The 21406-nt window shown below is 41.5% G+C and overlaps 2 protein-coding genes across 6 annotated transcripts; one reads left to right on the top strand and one right to left on the bottom strand.

Moving 5' to 3' along the window:
* Positions 1–1348: 1348 nt before the first annotated feature.
* LOC115685779 (synaptotagmin-3-like) lies at positions 1349–6504 on the bottom strand. 3 transcript variants are annotated; one of them, XM_030610899.2, is made up of 12 exons: positions 6321–6504; positions 6068–6166; positions 5904–5954; positions 5677–5800; positions 5288–5406; positions 4680–4781; positions 4481–4555; positions 3827–3903; positions 2910–3159; positions 2265–2648; positions 1888–2016; positions 1349–1754 (listed from the first exon to the last, which is right to left on the bottom strand). In XM_030610899.2, the coding sequence occupies exons 1-12, from the start codon at positions 6429–6431 to the stop codon at positions 1626–1628; spliced, it is 1650 nt and encodes a 549-aa protein (XP_030466759.1). In that variant the 5' UTR covers positions 6432–6504; the 3' UTR covers positions 1349–1625. The 3 variants fall into 3 exon arrangements, with proteins under 3 accessions (XP_030466759.1, XP_056171068.1, XP_056171070.1); XM_056315093.1 differs by lacking the exon at positions 4680–4781; XM_056315095.1 differs by lacking the exons at positions 4481–4555; positions 4680–4781 and having other exon boundaries at positions 6321–6503.
* A 5264-nt stretch (positions 6505–11768) lies between these two features.
* On the top strand, positions 11769–20403 carry LOC115685778 (ethylene-insensitive protein 2.1). 3 transcript variants are annotated; one of them, XM_030610896.2, is made up of 9 exons: positions 11769–12088; positions 12922–13148; positions 13557–13809; positions 14464–14550; positions 14663–14773; positions 14857–15069; positions 16488–16673; positions 16771–19395; positions 19852–20403. In XM_030610896.2, the coding sequence occupies exons 3-9, from the start codon at positions 13561–13563 to the stop codon at positions 20227–20229; spliced, it is 3849 nt and encodes a 1282-aa protein (XP_030466756.1). In that variant the 5' UTR covers positions 11769–12088; positions 12922–13148; positions 13557–13560; the 3' UTR covers positions 20230–20403. The 3 variants fall into 3 exon arrangements, with proteins under 3 accessions (XP_030466756.1, XP_030466757.1, XP_030466755.1); XM_030610897.2 differs by having other exon boundaries at positions 11769–12177; positions 13560–13809; XM_030610895.2 differs by having other exon boundaries at positions 11769–12177.
* The last annotated feature ends 1003 nt before the right edge of the window (positions 20404–21406 follow it).

The raw sequence follows: 21406 nt of genomic DNA, 5'->3' as shown, positions 1-21406 counted from the left end.
TGGATGGCTGAGGCGCGGTGGCTGCCGGAGGCTTCCTGTCTCTCCCGGCTCACGCTCTCACGCTCTCTCTGTATTTTTTTAAAAATGGCCGACCCTCTCTCTCTCTTTCTGTCTTTCATAGCCGACGACGACGAGTCTGGGCCCGGCCGCGTCGGCGTGACGATGGCCTGCATCGGCCTACCTGCCCCGCGACTTTCGCGGCCATGGAAGGCCGGTGCAGAGCAGAGCAGATGGGGGGGGCCGGTGCAGAGAGGGTGCAGAGAGGGAGAGAGAGCCTGGGAGATGGGGAAGACGGGACTGGCCTTAATGGCCAGTCCCTGTGGCGTGCCCGCCTGGGCCTCCTCTGACCAGATGACGACGATGAGGAGCGGCGCCGCCGTGCGTCACGCTTCGGTCGCGCACAGGGGAGAACAGGGGAGGAGAGAGCGACCGGCGCAGGGGGAAGGAAGGAAGGAAGAAGGCTGGGCCGGGCCGGGCCCAGCAGCGGCGTGGGGGAAAGAAGAAGAAAAGGAAAGCGGGCCGGGCCCGTGCGAAGGGAAAAAAAAGAAAAGGAAAAGGGGTCGGGCCCGAAGGAAAAAAGGAAAAAAAAGAAATGGGCCGGGTCGGCCCAACTCCGACCCGGCACGACTCGATTTTTTTTTTTTTTAAAATTAAACTCTATAATAGACTCTATTAGTGCAAATGTACCTAATTTCTATATGCAATGCATTTAAATAGAAATATTTTTGTTTTAGGAATTAAATAAAATTAACTCCTAAATTTTGTGCAATTAATTTTGGGCAAATTAAAAATAGGTGTCAACAAGGTTCTTATTTATAATTTTTCCTAAAATCTAAAAACAAACGGTATTACACTATCGGATTTGTGGATGTTAAAATTGAAATTTCACTGGTAATTTAGAAATAGTTATGCGCCCACTTGTAAATCCTAAAAACAAGTGGCAATCTTCTATTGGGTACGTGGATGGTAAAATTGTTATTTCATTGGCAAACTTACTCGTGAAAATACGTGCCCACTTATAAAATCTAAAAGCAAGTGATAATCTGGGTTGTGGATGATACAAATGTCATTCCATTGAGACATTACAAGCGAAAATACACGCTCACTTGTAAAATCTAAAAACGAATGGCAATCGTTATCGGGTTTCAGGATGATGAAATTCTTTAGTTTCCCACTTATAAATGCTAAAAATAGTGATAATCCATTTTTGGGTTTATGGATGGTAAAATTGACATTTCATTAGTAACTTACAGAGAATAACCAATCCGCTCGTAAAATCTAAAAGTAAGTCACAATCTATCATTAGATTTGCGAAAGGTAAAATTGTTATTTCATTGGTAACTCGTCATCGACTTAAAACACTTCTCACTTTTCACTTACTATCGATATTTCATATTTACTACCAACGTTACATCTTTACAAATCTGGTCTTGCCAACTATCTTTTTTCTTGTTATCATCCCCAGTGCTTCACAAGCGATACTTACATACGTGAACCTGTATTGACCCAAGAGAAATAATCTACATGATAAAATGGGGGGAAAAAACAGAACTATTGATCAAACAAAGTATATTCTCCGAAAAAATTAATCGAACATCGTCGCAAATCGTCTGCTTCAACGTGCTTCAAGTCATCTCCCACCGGATTTCGACGTGCACGACTCCGTTCCTCGAATTGATCAGATGGAACTTCTCGTTGATGTGTCCGTTGAAGACGACGTCGCTTAGGTTTATGTCGACGTAACCCAATGATTCCTGCACCAAAGCCATACGTACATAGAGAGAGTCTTGTAAGTTTCAATTCAATTGACAACATTCAGTAAGTCTTAAGAGCAAGAGGAAGCAATGATTTAAACCCCCGTATAAAGTTTGTCCAGACCAGACCAACCTTGAAATGAAAACAAAACTTGGTCCTTCTGCTCATGACTTGTATACGAATCTCCTCCTTAAGGGGAGCTTCCTCCAGCACGAACTGAAACTCTTCATTCCAACATGGATCTCTGGTTCTCTTCACCAGCTGTACAGACAGAGACATCATATCATTGTTCAGCTGTCTAGGACATGAACTATGATCCGACAAGTACAAGTAATACAAGGAATGTCTAACGAACTGGTGCCAGAAACTGGAACAAGATTCTATCATTGTCGCGTGTTTTTTGTCCACCAATTTCACGAACCCATCTCGTGTGTCTGCTGTCTAGCATTATGCTGCACTTGTCGACACGCCAACTTTTCAAATTGAACAAAACCAGGAAGTAGTCTCACCTTGGTTTTCTTTTCTTCTCCTCGGAACAGAACCAATGCATAAGGGTTTGTGTGATGCATGCCATCCACGTCTTCTGCACCTTGTACAGTGACCAGAAGCAGACCGGCTTGACAATTTTGTGAGGCTTCCTCATTTGGCCTTTCGATAACTTCACTCTCGCTGCTCTGGCTCTCATGTCGTTCCAGGGGTCCGCTGAGCCTGTGGCTGTCTTCCTTCAGAGGATGGTACGATAGCTCGACCATTAGTTGCCCTCTCGGTTTCTTGTTATGAGGGTCATTGAGATTCTGGTTCTTGACCAGGTTAAGAGTGAACTCTTTTGGCTCATGAGATGAGATCAACGTCAGCGGAACCACTTGCATCCCCAGCTTGTCGTGAGTCCCGAACTGTTGTCAAAAGCAGCAATCAGTACAATGGAAAGACACATTGCAGCAACAACAACGAATCACCAAGAGTGCTTGCTGAAGGAACAATTATTGGCCTACACTAAGCCTAAATATGGATAAATGGCTAACATATTGTCTCTGTTGGCACTATGATCATCTTCTTTGGTATTCTATGGCTTGAAGGCATGCATTTCATCTACAGGATAAGACGATAATGTGTGTACTCGTGCAGAGAATTAAAGGAACGCGGTAAATCTGTACCTTCTCCCAGTCATAGACATGTAATTCAAGTACTTGGCTTTGAAGATCTTTCACGGTGAGGTTGAAACTTTCATTCCACTCTGGATTCAGATTGTTCATCTTCACAGTTGTTCTTTTAGCAGGAAGTTTCTCCCCGCTCAGGCTGAGTTTAACATAAGGATCCGAGGTTCCTAAAAGATCCATCTTCAGGAGCTTGCGAGCTTGTATCACCTTCACATGGAGTATGCCCACGGGTTTCTTTATTGCCCCGCTGTTTGCAACATTATTCAGACATAAACACTTAATATTAATCGGTGCTATGCAAATTAAATGGAGAAACATGCCCATTCATAGGTGTTGTAGTCTTATAAATCGCTTCTAGTAAGGGACAATGGAAGATACTAAGACATATCAGAGCGAAAGCGTCTTGATGCCAAGGATCATTCCAGCTGATAAAATTAATCATGGTTTAAGAAACAGTCAAACTAACCTATATAGACTAGAGAACTTGGGAAAAAAACGCACGAGTCACGCAAATTTTTACAATGTGTCAACCACGTATTTTTACCATGTTAGCGATAAGAGAAGGCTACCTAAAATTTCTTAATGAACCACGAGATACGCGGACAATAAAATATCTGAAGTAACTCTCTGCAAAGTTTTTTTTATCATTTTCTTGATGTTCATCACGCCTACCCAGCCACTTGCTCATTGTTCAATTGCATAGACAGTTTGACTGTCTTGGTTAGTGTATTTGATCTTTTTCTATTTCTTTAGAATAGATAATTTTGTTTCGTGTTTCATTACTAACAATTTCGGGGCGAGCTACAAGTGATCCTTCTTTCAGACAATAAAGTACTCGGCCATATGGTAGATATAGACGTAATCTTCTACCTTTCATCTACTGCGTAAAAACAGCAGCAATCTAAACCACTTACACTGGACCATCAAGAATTGGAATCTCCAGTGTCTGAGGCCAAAGGTACAGATTAGCTATTTGCTTTCTTATTATTTCCTGATATCATCGACAAGAAACAAACGCAAGTAAGCATTGCTTGTAAATAAATCTCTCTAGTAGTTAAAATTGACAGAAACATTGCAAGATCTCACATGTTACAATCTCATCAACTGTGTTTTATGGTGCAATAAAACGTGATGAGAACACAGATGACTGGCACAAGTTTTTCTGCATGTCTTTGTCCTGATTTCTTTGGTTAATCAGTTATGAACAGGTGTAATGGATGAAATTGCTGATTCAGAGAAGACTAAATAGAAAAAATAAGAGTTTCATGTGGCTACTCTACCAACGTTCATTTACTCCTTTGATCATTCTCCTTAGCTTAAATTATTTCAGAGACCATGTGTATGCACGATATGGCTTCTGGTGATTATTTATACTTCAAAGTCAAATTTAAAATTGTCTGGAGTGTTCAGAGTTCAATTTCTTTCTTGCGCGCTAAATACTACTATTCTATCACTAAAGTCAACTTTCAGCTGGTACATGATTACATAAATAATTCAAAGAATAGTTCATTATGAAGAGTTCAACTCCGTGGACCAATCCATATGCACAAGGTGTATAAAGAGAGCACCTGAACAGATTGATATAACAATGGTATCGCCATCATATCCCCGTTGAAAAGTTTTAATCCAAAATCAACCTGAGGCTGTGGGATAATGAAAACATAAGCTCATCAAAGACATATCATCAAAGACATATCCATATGTATGACTTTGATTAATTTTGTGAACACGCCTGATCATCAGAACTCGAGTCTTGGATGTGCTTACTTTGTCCAGCAAGGAAACCGTTATACTTGTGAAACAAGGAAATGTTGGCACAAGAGGTTTAAGAACTATTCGAGGAACTGCGGATATCTGTACATCCAACAGCTGGGAAAGAGCAAAACACAACAATGTTAGAGACTATGCATACCGACTACACTGTATTTCCAATGCCTATCCTAGGCAGCCCATTTCTTTCCTGAATTTTGCTACCCATCTGGCTAAGATCGACCTTTCATGTCGGCCATCTAACAAAACAACCAAAAGCAATACATGTGCTTCCAATCTTCCCATTCTTCCCCTATACCAGATTAACTTTCGATAAGTTTTTTATTTATTAGAAGAGTTCTCTTCGGTTCAATGAAAATCATTAAGAAAAGGTTTGGCTTGACTCACCTACGAGACTAAGTAAACATTGTGCTAAGCTTTGCTTTCCAAAGTCAATCCTTTAAATCACATGATTCAGATGTCACCTTCCAACAATTAAGTATTGCATTACTCAACTGTTTGCTTCGAAAGTTGAATGAGCAAAATTTGACTGCATCTAGACGTGACAGCATTATACATTGCTATATGATGTTACTGCTAAAATATTCGTTGAATGTATATCTAACCTGGACCCGTATCCGTAGGAACAAGAGTTTCAGCACCAAGATTATGTTGGGGTTTCCAGCCCATCTAATCGCAGGTTCAAGCACTAATTCATTTTCATTAGTTTCGTGCACTTTAACACCTGCCATTTGATATGCATAAGAAACAAATTCGAGAGTAAGACGATCTCACAAAAAATTCAAGGTCAAAAGGCTAATGCGGTGTTGATCTTGTCTAATTTTTCTTTCTAAACTGGTAGCTAGGGCTTCAGATGGTTTATCAAGCAGAAGTTGATCATATTTTGGGCATCCTAATTGGTTTCCTATATTCAGAAAGACAATTGAGTGCGATCACAGGAATCGGACACCTTGATGGTCGAAGGCGGCCTTTCAGTTAAAGGAGAGGAACGAACCATGAATTGCCGGAGGCAGAGTTCCAAGACTCAGCTTTTCAAACTCCAACGCTTTTATCTGATATGAGCCGACGTACTCCCCGAATATTGGCTGTGCGCTGCTTCTTATCAAATTGCATATGGCCTGCAGTACCGTCAAATATCTCGGATCACGAGATGCTTTAGAACACATCAAATACCTATAAATCCTCACGATCAATCAAATTCTGGAACTTAAATATAATCACCTGATCTAGGTAAGGCCACATGTATCTCAAGAACCTGTTCAACCAATCAACCTGCAATCAAAACCAGGAGGCCATCAGCTTCGGCGAACCGAATCTCTATCAATGTCACATGCAAATTGTGACAATGTAACTGAGAACAAAGCTGTGAGTCACTGAGGACTTGCTCTGTGGAAATCCGGATGCTTCACCCAAAGAGGGACCTCCGGCAAAAGATCTAGCAGAGAGTGAGTGTCGAACTCGTGGAGCGGCCTCGACAGAGGATCCTGAAACCGCAGGGGCCCAAATTGCAGATTAAACAAGTACCACGAATCGCCAGAACACCGGCATTGAAACAAAAGTCAAATCGAACGTGGCGAGACGAATCCAACAAAAGCAAAAAAGAACAAGAAAAAGGAGAATTCGGGTGATGCATTTCACCTTCACATCTTTGGGCTCGAAACGCAGGAAGAGGAAGTAACCCACGACGAGGCCGAGCGGGACTCCGATGCCGAGTCCGACGATCTCCAGCAAGCTATTAATGAATCCCATGTTGTCTCCTTCTTCTCTCTTCCCTCTCTCTCTCTCTCTCTCTACGTGAAGAGAGACACTGAACGTGAATATAGGGTCTGCAGGCGCAAACCAAGTTGACGAAGAAATTGGAGAGGAAACTGACAATGAAAGCGAAATACGAAAACGCGAGAGGAAACTGCCAAAACAGTGTTTCGTTTTCGGCAGTTGGCCTTCTCACACAAGGAATGCACTAGGTTGTGCCTAGGATCGAACTCACACGTGACAGAGTTAACATCAAGAAAACACCCAATCCAGATCTGAGCTTTTTCAAAAAATTACACACACGCCCAATCCAGGAAACTGTCCTAACATTGTCATAATGTGAGAAATCCTCAAACTCCTTAGAGGTCGACTTTTTTTTTTCTTAATTTAGGTGCACTGACATGGAGTCGGTTGTCTGAAAACTTATGACACACCTTGCAAATCAGAGCCTTTGGCAATTGCAAATGGCTCTCCCAAAGCATTTTATGCGAAATTTGTGATATTCAACTAGGGACGTCCAGTTCCTAAACCGGTGCCAACGCCAAATGTTGACTTTTGTTCTACTGATCAACCTCATTGGCTACCACCTCTCTTCCTTTCTCCATCCATACAAAAAATATCGCAATTTTGCTTTGACTACATCTTTTTTATTTATTCGACCGACTATGAACTTAAATGTGGATTGGATTTGGACTTAAATAGTAGCTAACCATAGTTAAGGTATCTTAGATTTGAGTTTTGATATAAATTTTGAGTTTAAGTAATCTGTCATCTCATATTAAACATTGTAATACGTTACATCTTTCATAATTATTTGCCTTTTTTTGGTTACTAATTAAAGTACATGTTCCAACTTAAGTGTCCATTATTAATTTCTGTAAATTATTTCCTCGCTTTTAAAGGGCTGTCTGTTTGCGCTTATGAAAAGTAGAAAGTATCGTTTTCTTGCTCAAAACTTAAAATATGATCCAAATTTAGAATATGTACATATATATAATTTACATGTGAAGTTACATGTCGACATCTGGGAATTGCCGAAATTTCAGGTATTGCGGGATTAGAAAAAAGTCAAAATGTATTTGTCACGAGACTTAGATTAAACAGAAACAAAAAAGAAAAAAAAAAGAAATCTTTTGAAACATGCTAAACTTTAAATATCATGCTTTGAAATCAATAAAGCACATATCCAAAGACCCTCCTGGCATCAAGAACTCGGAAAGAAATGTTCGCTTCATCGATATACGATTTTCGAAGGAGATCCCAGAAAATAGGAGGCCGAAGGGGGGACGAATACGCCTCCGAAGACGGAGGAAAGCCGGCATCGGAGAAAAGGGAGTCGTGCTATTTTCACTTCGGGTTTTCTCTTTTCTTTTTTAAGTGATTGGTCTCCTCCTGTATATCAATCTTATACACTTAAGCATTATACATTTCTTCACTTCTTGGTCAAAAAAACTTGTCTGTCTTGGAGAATCTCTAGTCGAAGCTAATAAAACACGAAATCGGAAAATTACCGAACACGAACCAAACGCCTTCGTTGTCAGGACGCCCTTGGCCCACTTCGTACAGAGAGCCCATCCTAAGTTTCGTGCGTTGACTCCTGGCAGAGCGTTGCGTTCGAGTGCCACGTTGCTCTTTCGGTTTCGTTTAAACAACTATCTTAAATAAATGAGGTAATCCCATCAATGCCTATCTCATAACTTGCGTGTAATCAAATCTTTCAAAAGTTACGTGGTTATCAAATCTTTAAGCTCTTAATTTATGCAGTTAATACAACAACCGTAACTTTGATCCCGAGTTCAATGTAGTCGTCCGGCGACCGGAGGCAATGAAATACCGACCGAATCGATGACTGGACTTCATGCGTGCGTGTATATTCTTTTACAGATGGCGTGGAGTGAGAAGTCCGCGTGGACTCTTCTCTTCCTGGTGGGGGGCCATTCATCAGGAGAAGTCCCACGGAGCAAAACCCTAAAACAGAAAGAAGAAGCGCAGGAACGTGTCTGAAAAAACATGGGAGCGGTTGGCTCCGACGTTTTTATATGTTGGGTCAACTCAGAGTCTTTTGGAGCATGGTGTTGCAAGATCGCAGTGCCGAGCATGTGTCCCTTCTCTTGGCAAGGAGGCGTAAGCATGCATGTGTGTTCTTGGGAGATAGGTTCAGTGAACCCTTCCTTCCTCTGAGCACCGAGACAGACATATTTTAAGAGGCTGCGGAGCCCCAAAAATCTCAATCTAGTAAACAAAAGGATTGGACAGGAACTAGATTCTTGGCAGCTTGGTGATCTGAGCCATGCTGGGCTTTACATGTGTTAGAAGTTCTTGGGGGTGAAAGCGATTAGCTTTATAAGTTTCCGAGCTGGTGATGTTGAGCATGGAAGAACCAGGAAGTGTGCACATGAGATGTCCGCTCATTAGGGCGACATGCTTTGTTGTGGCCATAAAAAGAGAGGCCGGAACGTGGTTTGCATCAGCGAAGTTCAGCGAATGGGGTTCAGGTTCCGGGCTGCATCTCTTTGGCTGCTTCGGTTGTTGCACTTTCACACAGCAATCTCTTTCACGCCATTATCTTTTCTTGGCTAAGGCTTTCGTGCCATTATCTTATTAAGGAAATGTAGGGAGATGTAGGGAGATGTCTGTGCGAGAGAGAGAGAGAGAGAGGATGGAGTTGACCCCTTGAACTGCCAGTGACCTGATGGAGCATGTGCATGGTAGAGAGGGGGGAGAATGAATTTGACCCATTGAATTACCTAATTCTGAAGTATTCAAGTAAGAGAGAGAGAGAGACCATATGCTATGTAGAGAGGCAGAGAGAGATTCTGAGATGAGTTAACATGATATCGAATCATCCAAGTACTAGTTGTATGTCTGTTTTCTAAACTCGGTGTGAGAAAGACATGAATTTTATCACGTTATATTGAATTCATTCAACATTTAACTGATGTTTATGTACTCGTTATTGAATTTCAAAAGAGAAATATGAATTTAACGTCACGTTGAATGATTTGATTGATACTTGGCTTTCCATTCTTTGAAATCATAAATGAGAGAGAGAACAAGGGGAGGGGAGGGGAGGGGAGGGGAGAGGAGGGGAGGGGAGGGATTCAAGACGAGTTTAACATAATAGCAAACGACTCAATTGATATCTATATAATCATTATCTAAATTCAGATATTAGAGAGAGATCCCGAGAAAAATTTGATATTGAGGCTCAGTTTATTTCGTAGGAAATGAATGATTTAGAAAATATTTTCTTAAAAATAATCGTTCATATCGCTTATCAGTCAATGAAGATATTTTCATTATCAACAACGATTTATTTTAAAATATTTGCATGAACGATGAAAATACATTTAGTTCATTTATTTTTGCAAGCAACATAAACAAACATTTTAAGGAAAATGATTTTCAAAACATCCATTTTTCACAAAATAGACGTACCTTAAATGATGCAATTGATATTTATATGATTCGACACAACGAGTGATAAATTCTGTAACATGATATCGAATCATTCAAATCGATATATGTAGAGTAATTCTCTGAATTTAGGATGGATTTGAAGATGAACTCGAAGGTCAATGTTGCTCGACCAAATGCTATAAGCTCAAATAATCATTAAAGTGAAAGGGTATTAATTATAATGTCAGAACCGAATCTCTTCTGCAACATTTTTTTTTGTCACATCGGACAACACTGTGATGTGACCAATATCATCGTTTACAAAACTATGATGTGTGGGATTTAACAAATGTTTTCGTTCATTACCTCTGTACTATTTTATTTTAAGCACAAACAGATGCGTTTGCAGAAAAAAAAAAAAGTGGCAGTTGTGTCTATAAAGATAGAATATTTGGTGCAGCACGAGGAAGATTTGCACAGTTATTGTCCGAACTATTCGAAAAATATTTTTTATAAAAATGATTCATTATGTTGTTTGAGAAAATTAGCAAATAAAAGATGTTTTTGTTGTCCGCATGATTTTATATTTAAATATTTTCATAAACGATAAAAATATTTTTGTAAGTAATACAAACGATCATTTTAAAAGAAAAATATTCTATAAAATGGGTTTTCTAATTAAGTTAACATATATGGCGTAAATGATAGACATTTTGTTTTTCTATTCTTGGGAAATAGGTTTTGAATAGAAATGAAAAGTATAAATTTTATATTTTTTCTATTTTTGGAATAGAAACTGCCCTCGTTGCCCGCACTCGTTGCCAGCCGTTGCTTGATCGTCGCCTCCACCCCTCGCCACCACCGCGGGGGCACTCGCCAATGTACAAATTCTACATTAATGCTACCAAATAAATTTTCGGTGTGTCGTCGTCAAATGCTACTTTCTGCTCAGAAACTCGTTCAGGAAACATAAATAGTGGCGATAAATTATTTTTCGAAAAGAAAATACTTATCATTCGCGCTCTTAATATGTATGATAAATTTCGGAGATATTTAAGGGCTATATTTGTTAAGTTAAAGATAACTTTATTGTACCACCAATAAAAGATTACTTGCTCTTTTCAGCAACCGCTTCGATCCCTAAAAAGAAATTACATAGACCCGTTTTATTTTGTTTCATTAATAACAGGGATGGGAAGGGGCGATCATCTCTAACAATCCTCTCGGACACATTATTACAAGAATCTAACGCCCGTTACGGAATCAGAACGTGCGATCTGGAGCCGTAACTATCCAGCACCGCCGGCGATCCCGAGATTCACAGACGCCACGAAGGCATCGCCAAGAGAGACACGTCGGGGGGGAGGGGGGGTTCGGCAATACAGTGCACGAGCCATTCAGAGATTCGCACTGCGGTATGAATAACGCATGCGACCCCGCAAGAGACACGTGTCATAACCTCCCTACACTTTTTTAGTCAATATGATCAATTCAATCTAGTGGAATGGAGTTCTTGGGGATGCTTCCTCCTCCTCTTCCTCCTCCTCCTCCCCCCATAAAAAAAAAAAAGAAAAAGAAGAAAAAACAGGGCAAAGCAAAAAGGGTCAACTCCGAAGTGTTAAAACGAGGAAGAAACCCAAAGTTACAGAGCACAGAGAGAGAGAGAGAGAGAGGGAGTGCTCTGTTTCTGTCCCTGTCTCTCTGTTTCTCTCTCTTCTCCTTCTCTGTCCCTGTCCCTCTCTCTCTCTCTCTCTCTCTTGTCACGGCTATAAATGAAAAGGCGTGGAGAAACGTTACATGTCTTTCCGATCTTTCTCGCCTTTTCTTAACTCGTTCTGTTTGCGTTAAATCGAAAAAGGTGACTTTTTTATTTTTAAATATTTTAGCCCACTTCCCCCCACTACCGTCATCATCTTCATCCTCTCTCTCCCCCTCTCCCTCTCTCTCTCTCCTCGGGGTTGGGTTAAAATACCCACCAATGCACATCTTTTCACTTTCTCTCTCTTCCCCCCCCCCCCTCTCTCTCTCTCTCTCTTTCTGTGCGTGAAAACTTGAGCTCACTCTTCCTGGAGTTGTAAGAAAACTCCCGTGGACTCCTCGAGCCCTCCTCTGATCCACGCTCTCTTTTCCCCTTTCCCCCTTTTCTTTCTTTTTCGCTCCTTTTCGTCTTCTGGGTCTTCGCGAGTCGCTGCAGCGAAGCGTGGGGGGAGGGGAGAGGAGAGACAGGGGAAGAGGAGGACGGGACGTAATCTCAGGTGAATTCCGGGGTGGTGCTGTTTAGGTTTCTGTCTTTCCTCTGATTCTGAGGCTTCTAATCGGTCGACCTCGGGTTCCGTGCTGATGGGTACTTTTCCCCTTTGTCTGACTTGCGTGCCTTTTCTTGTTTTTCTGGGCGAATCAGATCCATTGCGGCTTGTTTCTGATCCTTCTTTGATATTGGGTAGTTTCCTGGGTTTTTGGGGTGCTTGAAATCTCTTGTTTTTGCGAATTGGGGAGGTGGGTTTGTTCTTTTGGGGTCGAATGGTCCGTTCGGGTTTCTTGGTTATGATTTGAGTTCTGTTCTTCGCTTCTTTGTGGGGTTTGGAGATCTGTGGCGTTCTTGTTTTTGGAGGGTTGGACATGGTGTTTTGAGTTGTGCCGTTGGAGTTCTTGCGAGTGTAGTAATAGTGCGTTCTTGCTTTTCTTTTCCTCCCCTCATGTTGTAATTCCTGATTTTAGTGTGAATGATTTACGCTGGTGAAATGTGTTTCGTTAGATCATGATGATGGCACCCTTTTTCTGTTTTGAAGGTCCAGTTGACTTTCTATTGATGGATGAACTAGTCAAAGTGATGAGTCCCAGTTTCAATAAGATAGGGTTTTGGGATATCTGCGCTGAACTTCCAGTAGTTTGTCTGTCTCTTTAAAATCAGCAGCTGATAAAAGGATGAAGGAAGTCGATAGTTTAGCATTGATGTCGTGTTTATTGTTGGTTGGTGAACCGAATACTCTACTGCTTAGGATATGTCCATATCCTTAATGTGTTGATGCCAAATTATCATCCCTCTTTCACTGATTGATTGACTTCCTCTGTGCTTCAACATCACTAGATTTTGGAGTTGTGGGTCGACACGGAAGTTACTCTCTATATTTGGCACCGGCTTGGTGACTTTCGAGGGGACTCTCCATTTCATGCAGCTTCGATTCGGTCAGCTGGGAAATGGTTGCTTGAATCAGAATCATCTTCCTCTATGGCTCAGACTTAAAGTGGTGAAGCTCATGAGGTCTTTACATCACATTGTGCCAGTGTGCATTGTGGTTTCATAGCAAAGTGCAGGTTGGTATCTGATGGTCAGACACCTAGAATTTGGGACGTGATATGCGAGCATTTGTTATGTAACTATATCTGAATGCGAAAAAAGCTGGTAGAGTTGGTCGAGATTAGAAAGATACCTACCTTTGAACCTGATCACTTGTTTGGTCCTGATTTCAAGCGCCCTAATGTGGAGTTCCGAAGCATGTTGGAATTGGTTGTCACTAGCTAAGTATGGTTAGCCGATTACTTGCTGCAAAAACTACTTCTGAAGTGCTGCATGCATCGTGTTTCCTCTACTAGTTGCAGCTGCTATGACATTAAAAGATATTTATTCCCGATTAGTAATTAACGGGGTTTTTCTCTACATTGGTAATCTTGCAAAAGAATCACTCTTGCTGATTTAACCCTTTTTGCCTGGGTACTCCTTAGAAGTATGGAATCTGAAACTGCAAGTGCGAACCATCTGGCTGTGGGCCTTCATCGCGTGCTTCCAGCTTTCCTACCAGCATTTCTAATTTCAGTTGGATATGTTGACCCTGGAAAGTGGGCTGCTAATGTCGAAGGAGGTGCTCGATTTGGGCTTGATCTTGTAGTATTTGTGCTTATTTTCAATTTTGCGGCAATTCTGTGTCAGTACCTGTCAGCTCGAATTGGTGTGGTCACTAAGAGAGATCTTGCTGAGGTACATAATTCTCTCTCTCTCTCTCTCTCTCTCTTTCCCCTCTACCCTTAGATGTGTGTCTTTGCTACTGCATTTGCCATTGTCATGGCTACTGTCGTTTTACATTAACTCATTTTATACTCTGGCTGAAGATTTTGTTGTTAGGAAATACTTCTTTTTTTTCCCTCTATGTGAACATGAAGTAACTAGAAAGGAAGCTACTTGATGGTTGATACACAACGGGTATACATTTTCCTTATTAGGCCATTTAGACAATATCTGTTGGCACGTGTAGGTTTACAGACCATTATATTCTTTATTAGTTTTGGCCTATTGTGGCCCTTGGTCTCTTGTATCTGAAGCACTCATACTGGCTTTATTTTTCGCAAACTCATCCCAAATTTTCCTTAATAAGAACCAAACTTCTACGCTGGGGGAAGCAGTAGGACGTAGGACACAGTTATTCAATGCTGAAGTCCACATGCTACTGCGTCACTATTTGCTTGTGCAACTTTTATCGCATTCTAAATGAGTTAGTGTGCCCATGAATGTATTTTCAGTCTGTAACACGGCATTAAGTTGTCAAATGTATTTAAATGATATGAGTCTTTCTTTAATGTTGCACATCTTTTCGAGTTCTGAGAAATTTTCATCCCCATTTCAATGATGTGGCAGATATGCAGTGATGAGTACGACAGGTGTGTATGCGTTCTACTGGGGATTCAGATGGAGTTTTCTATGATTGCATTGGACCTTTCTATGGTATTAAATTTTGTTTGTTGATGGCTAGTAGTTTTCCCTTTATGTTGATAGTATCTAGAGTATTTCTTCATTCTTACTTTTTTGTTTTGGCCTTCACTCTCACTCATGCCAGATTGTGGGAATGGCACACGCACTAAATCTTCTTCTCGGGGTGGATTTGTTCAGTTGCATTTTTTTGACTGCTATAGATGCTGTTTTCTACCCTCTTTTTGCAAACCTCCTGGTAAGCCTGGAATAGCTGCAATTTATCATTCATTGACCATGCAGTGTTTGTCGTGATCCAATTCTTTAAGTTCTTTTCCTCAGGAGAATTGCAAGGCCAAACTCCTATGTGTATGCATTGCATGCTTCATAATTTGTGCTTTTGCTTTTGGAGTACTGCTAAGTCAAGCAGAAATCCCTCAAACCATGAATGGGATGCCTACTGTATTCAGTGGGGAGAGTGCATTTATGTTAATGAGTCTTCTTGGAGCAAGTATTCTGCCTCAGAATTTTTACCTCCATTCTGCTCTAGTTCAGGTCTCTCTCTCTCTCTCTCTCTCTCTCTCTCTCTCTCTCTCTCTCTCTCTCTCTCATGCGCGTATGTGTCACATGCACTGCAAAGCACGAAGGGACCCTTGCGGCTTAGAATAACACAGCTTTGAAGTCTTCTCTTGGGAAGAAGATTCCACTTCTCCCCCATAATTACTTCAAAGTTCATTATTTTCATACTTCTCCTTTTGTAAGCGTCTATTTCTGATTTTTTACTAGAAACCTTTGGCTGATTTAACTTGCTAATGTGTGAAATAGTTGGATAGTATCTGCTTCAGTGAAGAGAATAGGGCAACAGGGAAAAGGGAGAGAATAATAGGAGGGATGAAAGACAAACTGCAGCATCTTGAAATTGATCTGTGCTTTGAATGTTTTATTAAATCCATTTCAAATTGATAGCTCCACAGCCTTCAATCCCAATGATACCAAATTGTATGCTTACAAACTGAAGCATATATTCATACTTACTCCACTTATTCAAAACATTCATATATCTTCAACCATCGCCAATCAAAAAGAAAAGCATGCAGGCCCCATTGAGGAGGTGAAGTTTTCTATTTTTTTGTGGAAGAAATCCAGAAGAACAACAATATACATATTTAATTGAAACATACATACATACATATATATATATATATATATATATATATATATAATATGGGCAAACAATGTCATCATAGATTTGTTGCACATATATTGGTTTTTATTGTGGAAGGAAAAAAGTTATACATCTCAAATCTCTTTTAAATCAGACATGAAAATGTAAAAGAGCCTCAGACATTTTCATCAGATGCTTGTTGATCTGTTAAAAGATAATAGCTTCAGGTAACCAATTTCATCGGATGCATCAATTTAAGTAAATTGACTAGATTTGATACGTCTGTGTAAGTTGACGTGTCATTTTACTTCAAAGTATGGTATAGGCTGAATATGAAATTTTGATCTATATTTGTCTTCTCTTTTGTGGGGTAATAACCCTTCTACATACTATGGAGCATCAAGGAGATGACTACAATGAAAACCGGGCATTTTAGCATTACGTGGGTCCTCATGTGAGGATACATGCACCTGATTAGTTGGATATAATATTTCTGTCTCTTGCTTGCTGAGCGGATGAAAGCAAGATAATGCTATAGAATTTTGTGAAGAGCTCTGTGGTATGCAATCAAAAGACACACGATAGATATTTGTAGATGCCTGGTTTTGGGGGGCAACTGAGTGAGATTGTTTCTTTTGGTAGTCAAAGATGCAATCCAGTACAAGTACCGATTGATGATTATCTCATATTTTTTTATGCTTCAATCATATAATATTCACATAACTGATGTATTAATTAATAATTCTTCGGCTTCATACATTTGCTTTTGACTTTTGATCTTTAATAACGTTGGTGAAATTTCTTGCAGCATTACCAGGGAGAGCCAAATTTTTCTAGCAGTTCCCTGATCCACAACCATCTATTTGCCATTATATGTGTATTCAGTTGCATTTATCTGGCGAGTTATGCGCTGATGAGTTCGGCTGCAAATGTGTTCTATAGTGCGGGCCTTGTTTTGCTTACTTTTCAGGATGCACTGACCTTAGTGGAGCAGGTTGGCTTCTTTACTATATTAGGTCTCCCCTCGATAAATTATGATTTTTCTCTGTCGGCCACTCAGTTCTTATGTCTTCCCTGAACAACTTGCTCAGGTATTTCGGAGTCCAATTGCACCTTTTCTTTTTCTACTGGTTTTGTTCAGCTCTAATCAAGCCACAGCTTTAACCTGGAAGATAAGTGGAGAAGTTGTCTTGCATAATTTCTTGATGGTGGACATCCCGAGCTGGCTTCACCGTGCTTCAATCAGAATTCTTGCCATCATTCCTGCTATTTATTGTGTATGGAATTCCGGAGCTGAGGGGTTGTACCAATTACTCATATTTACGCAGGTTGTGGTGGCTCTGCTGCTCCCCTCCTCTGTGGTCCCTCTTTTTCGTGTTGCCTCATCCAGAACAGTGATGGGTGTCCACAAGATCTCTCAGGTTGTGGAGTTCTTGGTTCTGATTACATTTATTGGAATGCTTGGCTTGAAGATTATATTCGTGTTGGAGATGATCTTTGGAAGTAGTGATTGGGCTGGTAATTTGAGATGGAACATTGGCAGTAATTCATCTTACCTCTATGTTGTCCTTGTCATCACTTCTTGTGCATCATTGGGTTTGATGCTATGGCTAGCAACTACACCGTTAAAATCTGCGAGTTCGCAAACAAATACACAGGCATGGAATTGGGATTTGCAAAGGACAACCGAGCTTTATGCTGAGAAAGAGGAGTCTGATTTTGGTGGCGTTGGGTGTTTAGCAGAAGAACACAGCCAAGAGCTGGATGCATCTCCTTTACCTGGGAAGTCCCACTCTGTTGCATCTGTAGTGACTTCTGAGGTCGATTCACCAGTGACAGTATCTGACCACGAGGACAATTTGACTACTGTAGACGAGAAGCAGTCTAATATTGTGCTAACAAACTCACAAACACGCTCTTCTGAAATACCGACGTCTGTAACGCAATGTATTCCGCACTTAACTGCGTCAAAGGAGATTTCTGAAACTAAGGCCACAACAATTGAGTTGATTGAATCGGTTGAACCTGTTGAGAAGACTGTGAGAGTTGACGTAGACCTTCAGGCTAAAAAGGACGACGGACAAGATTCCTGGAAACTCGAGGAACTATCCAAAGGAGCTTTGGGGAGCCCTCCAATTATACCCGAGGCTCCAGGCTCATTCAGGAGTCTCAGTGGCAAAAGTGATGATGGTGGAAATGGTGGGGGTAGTCTTTCGAGATTAGCAGGGTTGGGGCGTGCTGCGAGGCGTCAATTAACGGCCATTCTTGATGAATTTTGGGGACAGCTCTATGACTTTCATGGACAAGTAACTCAAGAAGCAAAAGCTAAAAAGTTTGATCTGTTGCTTGGGGTGGATGTGAAGGTCGTCGCTTCAACAATTAAAATGGACACCTCTGGGTTGGACTCTTCTGCATATTTTCCTTCATTGGCTGGCAGAGGATCTGATCCATTTATGAGCCCAAATATGTTTGATTCTCCTGAGCAACAGAGGGTACAGAGTGGCCGAGAATCACCTTATGGGTCTCAAAGGGGATCTTCTGCTCTATGGTCCAACCAAATGCAGTTATTGGATGCATATGCTCAAAGTTCTAACCGTGGAGTAGACACTGGCGAGAGGCGTTATTCTAGTTTGCGTCTTCCTCCCTCTTCTGATGGCTGGGATAATCAGCCTGCCACAGTTCATGGTTATCAGATTGCATCATATCTCAGTCGGATGGCGACTGAAAGAAGTTCTGATTGTTTTAACGGGCAGGGCGATCTGCCGATCTCAAAATCCCTGTCCTTGGGGCCGACCAGCTACAAGGACTCTAATGCTTTTTCTATGGGGCAAAAATTGCAGAACGGGCTGTGCCCTGTACAGACATCCTTTCAGAACGTTGCAGTTTCTGGAAACAGTTTAATCCATCCGGAGAGACAATATTATGAGCATTTCTCTCCTAATCCTTCCCACGGTGTACTGGCTTCAGCCAATGAGAAGAAGTACCGGAGTTTGCCAGATATTTCTGGAGTGTCTGTCTTTAATCGCGATTCAGGTTTGTCTGCCAAGAATGCTCGGTGGGACACTTCCATAGGATATGGTCCATCTGTAAATAGAACAAGTTATGAACCACCAGTATCCTCCAGTTCTGTAGCTAGAGTAGGCCCATTGGTGTTTGATGAGCTCTCTCCATCTAGCAAATATCAAGATGCGTTGTCTATGCAGTTGACATCAAACTCGGATACTTCATCCCTCTGGTCAAGACAGCCTTTTGAGCAGTTTGGTGTTGCTGATAAAAGTCGGACGTTGGGCAGCATAGGAAGCAGGTCGAGCGCATTTTCTAGAGAAATTACTTCTGTTGTGGATGCTGAGGCCATGCTTCTCCGGTCCTTGAGACATTGCATTTTGAAACTCCTGAAGTTGGAGGGATCTGACAGGCTGTTTAAGCAAAACAATGGTGCTGATGAGGATCTAATTGACAAGGTCGCTGCTAGGGAGAAATTTCTATATGAGGTCGAGAACAGGGAGATGAGCAACGCTTCATTGAAGAATGAAGAGTTTGGTTCTGCAAATTTTTCGATTGCGTCTATTCCCCATTGTGGTGATGAGTGTATCTATAGAGCCGATCTCATAATAAGCTTTGGTGTGTGGTGTGTACACAAGGTTCTTGATCTGTCGCTCATGGAAAGCAGACCAGAGCTATGGGGAAAATATACTTACGTACTTAACCGACTTCAGGTAGTGTACTTTGGAAACATTTTGAGATAGACGGATTACTGCTGCTGATCTACCTTAGACTTAGATCTTTGTGGTTACATCAAATTGCTCGTAGGCCGTACCTGACTCTGCCAAAATATATTGATCCTGATTGACCTATCTCATTTTTGCCGAGTATGCATATGTCACAGTTGTCTTACTTGATTGGATGACTGTTTGTGAGCCCTTATCCTATATTGTGCTAGTCCAACTGCTATGTGCATTCTGATTTTAGATTCTTAGCTTCTCTTAGGTGGGAAGCATAATGCATAAGTTCACGCCTTTCTTTAAAGCTTGCTTTCATTTCCTCAATGGTTGATTTGTAATGTTGTCCAAAATTGGAACCCTGCAAGAAGCCTCAAGCAGCAGCCTTAGTCAAAACTTCTAGTTTATCGTGCATCCACTGGTTGTCATACTGTATGCATGCCTTGTTAACAGGGAATCATTGAACCGGCATTTTTTAAGCCCCGGACACCGATGTGCCCTTGCTTTTGCCTCCAAATTCCCGGAGTAAATTTCCAGCAGGTACCAAGCCCTGCTGTTGGAAATCATGATTCATTACCTCTGGCTGCAAAAACTGCCCATGGCAAATGCACAACGGCGGCGATGCTCCTCGAAACAGTCAAGGATGTGGAGACTGCAATCTCGGGCAGGAAAGGTCGGATGGGCACTGCAGCAGGTGATGTGGCTTTCCCAAGGGGAAAGGAAAATTTGGCATCTGTCCTCAAACGATACAAGCGTCGACTGTCCAACAAACCGGTCGGTTCACATGAGGGGGTCCGCAAGATTCCTCATGCAGCTCCTTATGTCTCATAACGCAGCTGAACTCTCTCTCGCTCTCTCTCTCTCTCTCTCCTTGTACCAAAGTTCTTTTTGCTGCAATTTTTTCTTTAGTTCTGATGGAACCATTAGTATGTAATGTGATATACTGATATGTAAATGCTGCGGCTTGGTCAAAGCTCATGGAAAGAAGGGGTTGGCTATGGGTTTAATTCTTGTATTTATCAAGCTTTTACTGCACATATTGGAATTGGTTTTTCCCGAACGCTCCAGAAAGGGGGAAAAAGGAGAGTTTCCTTGAGTTGGGGATAAATGCCGACCACCAAGAGCCATACTGTTTTTAAGTCTGCAATGTCTTAATTGCTCTGGTTTACTGCTGAAGTGGTAGACCCTTTGTTTTTGGGACATACTGTAGCAGGCATTGCCCTGGAAATCATAACACGTGGCGTCATCGGCCTTGCGTGATTGTATGTGCTTTCATGCACAACATGTGAAAGTTGATGGGTTCAGGTTTAGCGAAGTCTTCTTTCACCTTCGCTTTTCCGGAGGATTGAATATTCGGAAAAGGCTGAGAACTTTGGAGAGTTATTATTCATCAGGAGGATGAGGAAGCGAAAACCAGGATGTTTTGGGCAGTCCAGTCATGCAGAGTATCTGGACAAAGAAAAACAAGGCGAAGATGTTCAATCTGAGGTCCAACGCTGGTAGAGAGAGAACATAATCTGGAGATTCATATGGAGTCCAAGAGTTTGAAAGATTGAAGTGATTTCAGGGAGAGAGTGGGCACAGCTCTTGGACGACCAAATGTGGGTTCAGCTAAAGCAGTTGACATTTCCTGAGCAGTCACCTGACCAAAGGTCAGGGATGGTCAAGATCAGTTTTTGATTAAAAGAAACATGTTAGATAGACTCATTTTGTAAATGATTTGACCGGCAACCCATGAACTACGTGAGGGTTTCGTTCTTTTACCTGTAATTAGACGTAGGTCAGCTCTTAGATGCTACAAGATAAAAGCTAAATCGAAAGCAGCTAACACGAGCACACAGTGGTATGGCGGCCCGTGTCCGGAGTATGAACGTGTCGAATCGAGTTCGGCATGGCTCGAAGTTCTTGACATAATCAAATTAAGGGACACGAAACAGAGAGCGTAGGCCCTGGAAGAGCCTAGGTACTGCTACGTACCTGCACTGCACTAGCACGTGCGTCGTGCGTA

Source organism: Syzygium oleosum, unplaced genomic scaffold, assembly GCF_021117445.2.
Source record: "Syzygium oleosum isolate NSW1041296 unplaced genomic scaffold, Sole_v2.1 Sole_v2.10, whole genome shotgun sequence".
NCBI lineage: Eukaryota > Viridiplantae > Streptophyta > Magnoliopsida > Myrtales > Myrtaceae > Syzygium > Syzygium oleosum.
Note: the sequence above shows the minus strand (reverse complement) of the source record. Positions and strands in the feature narration are given on the sequence as shown.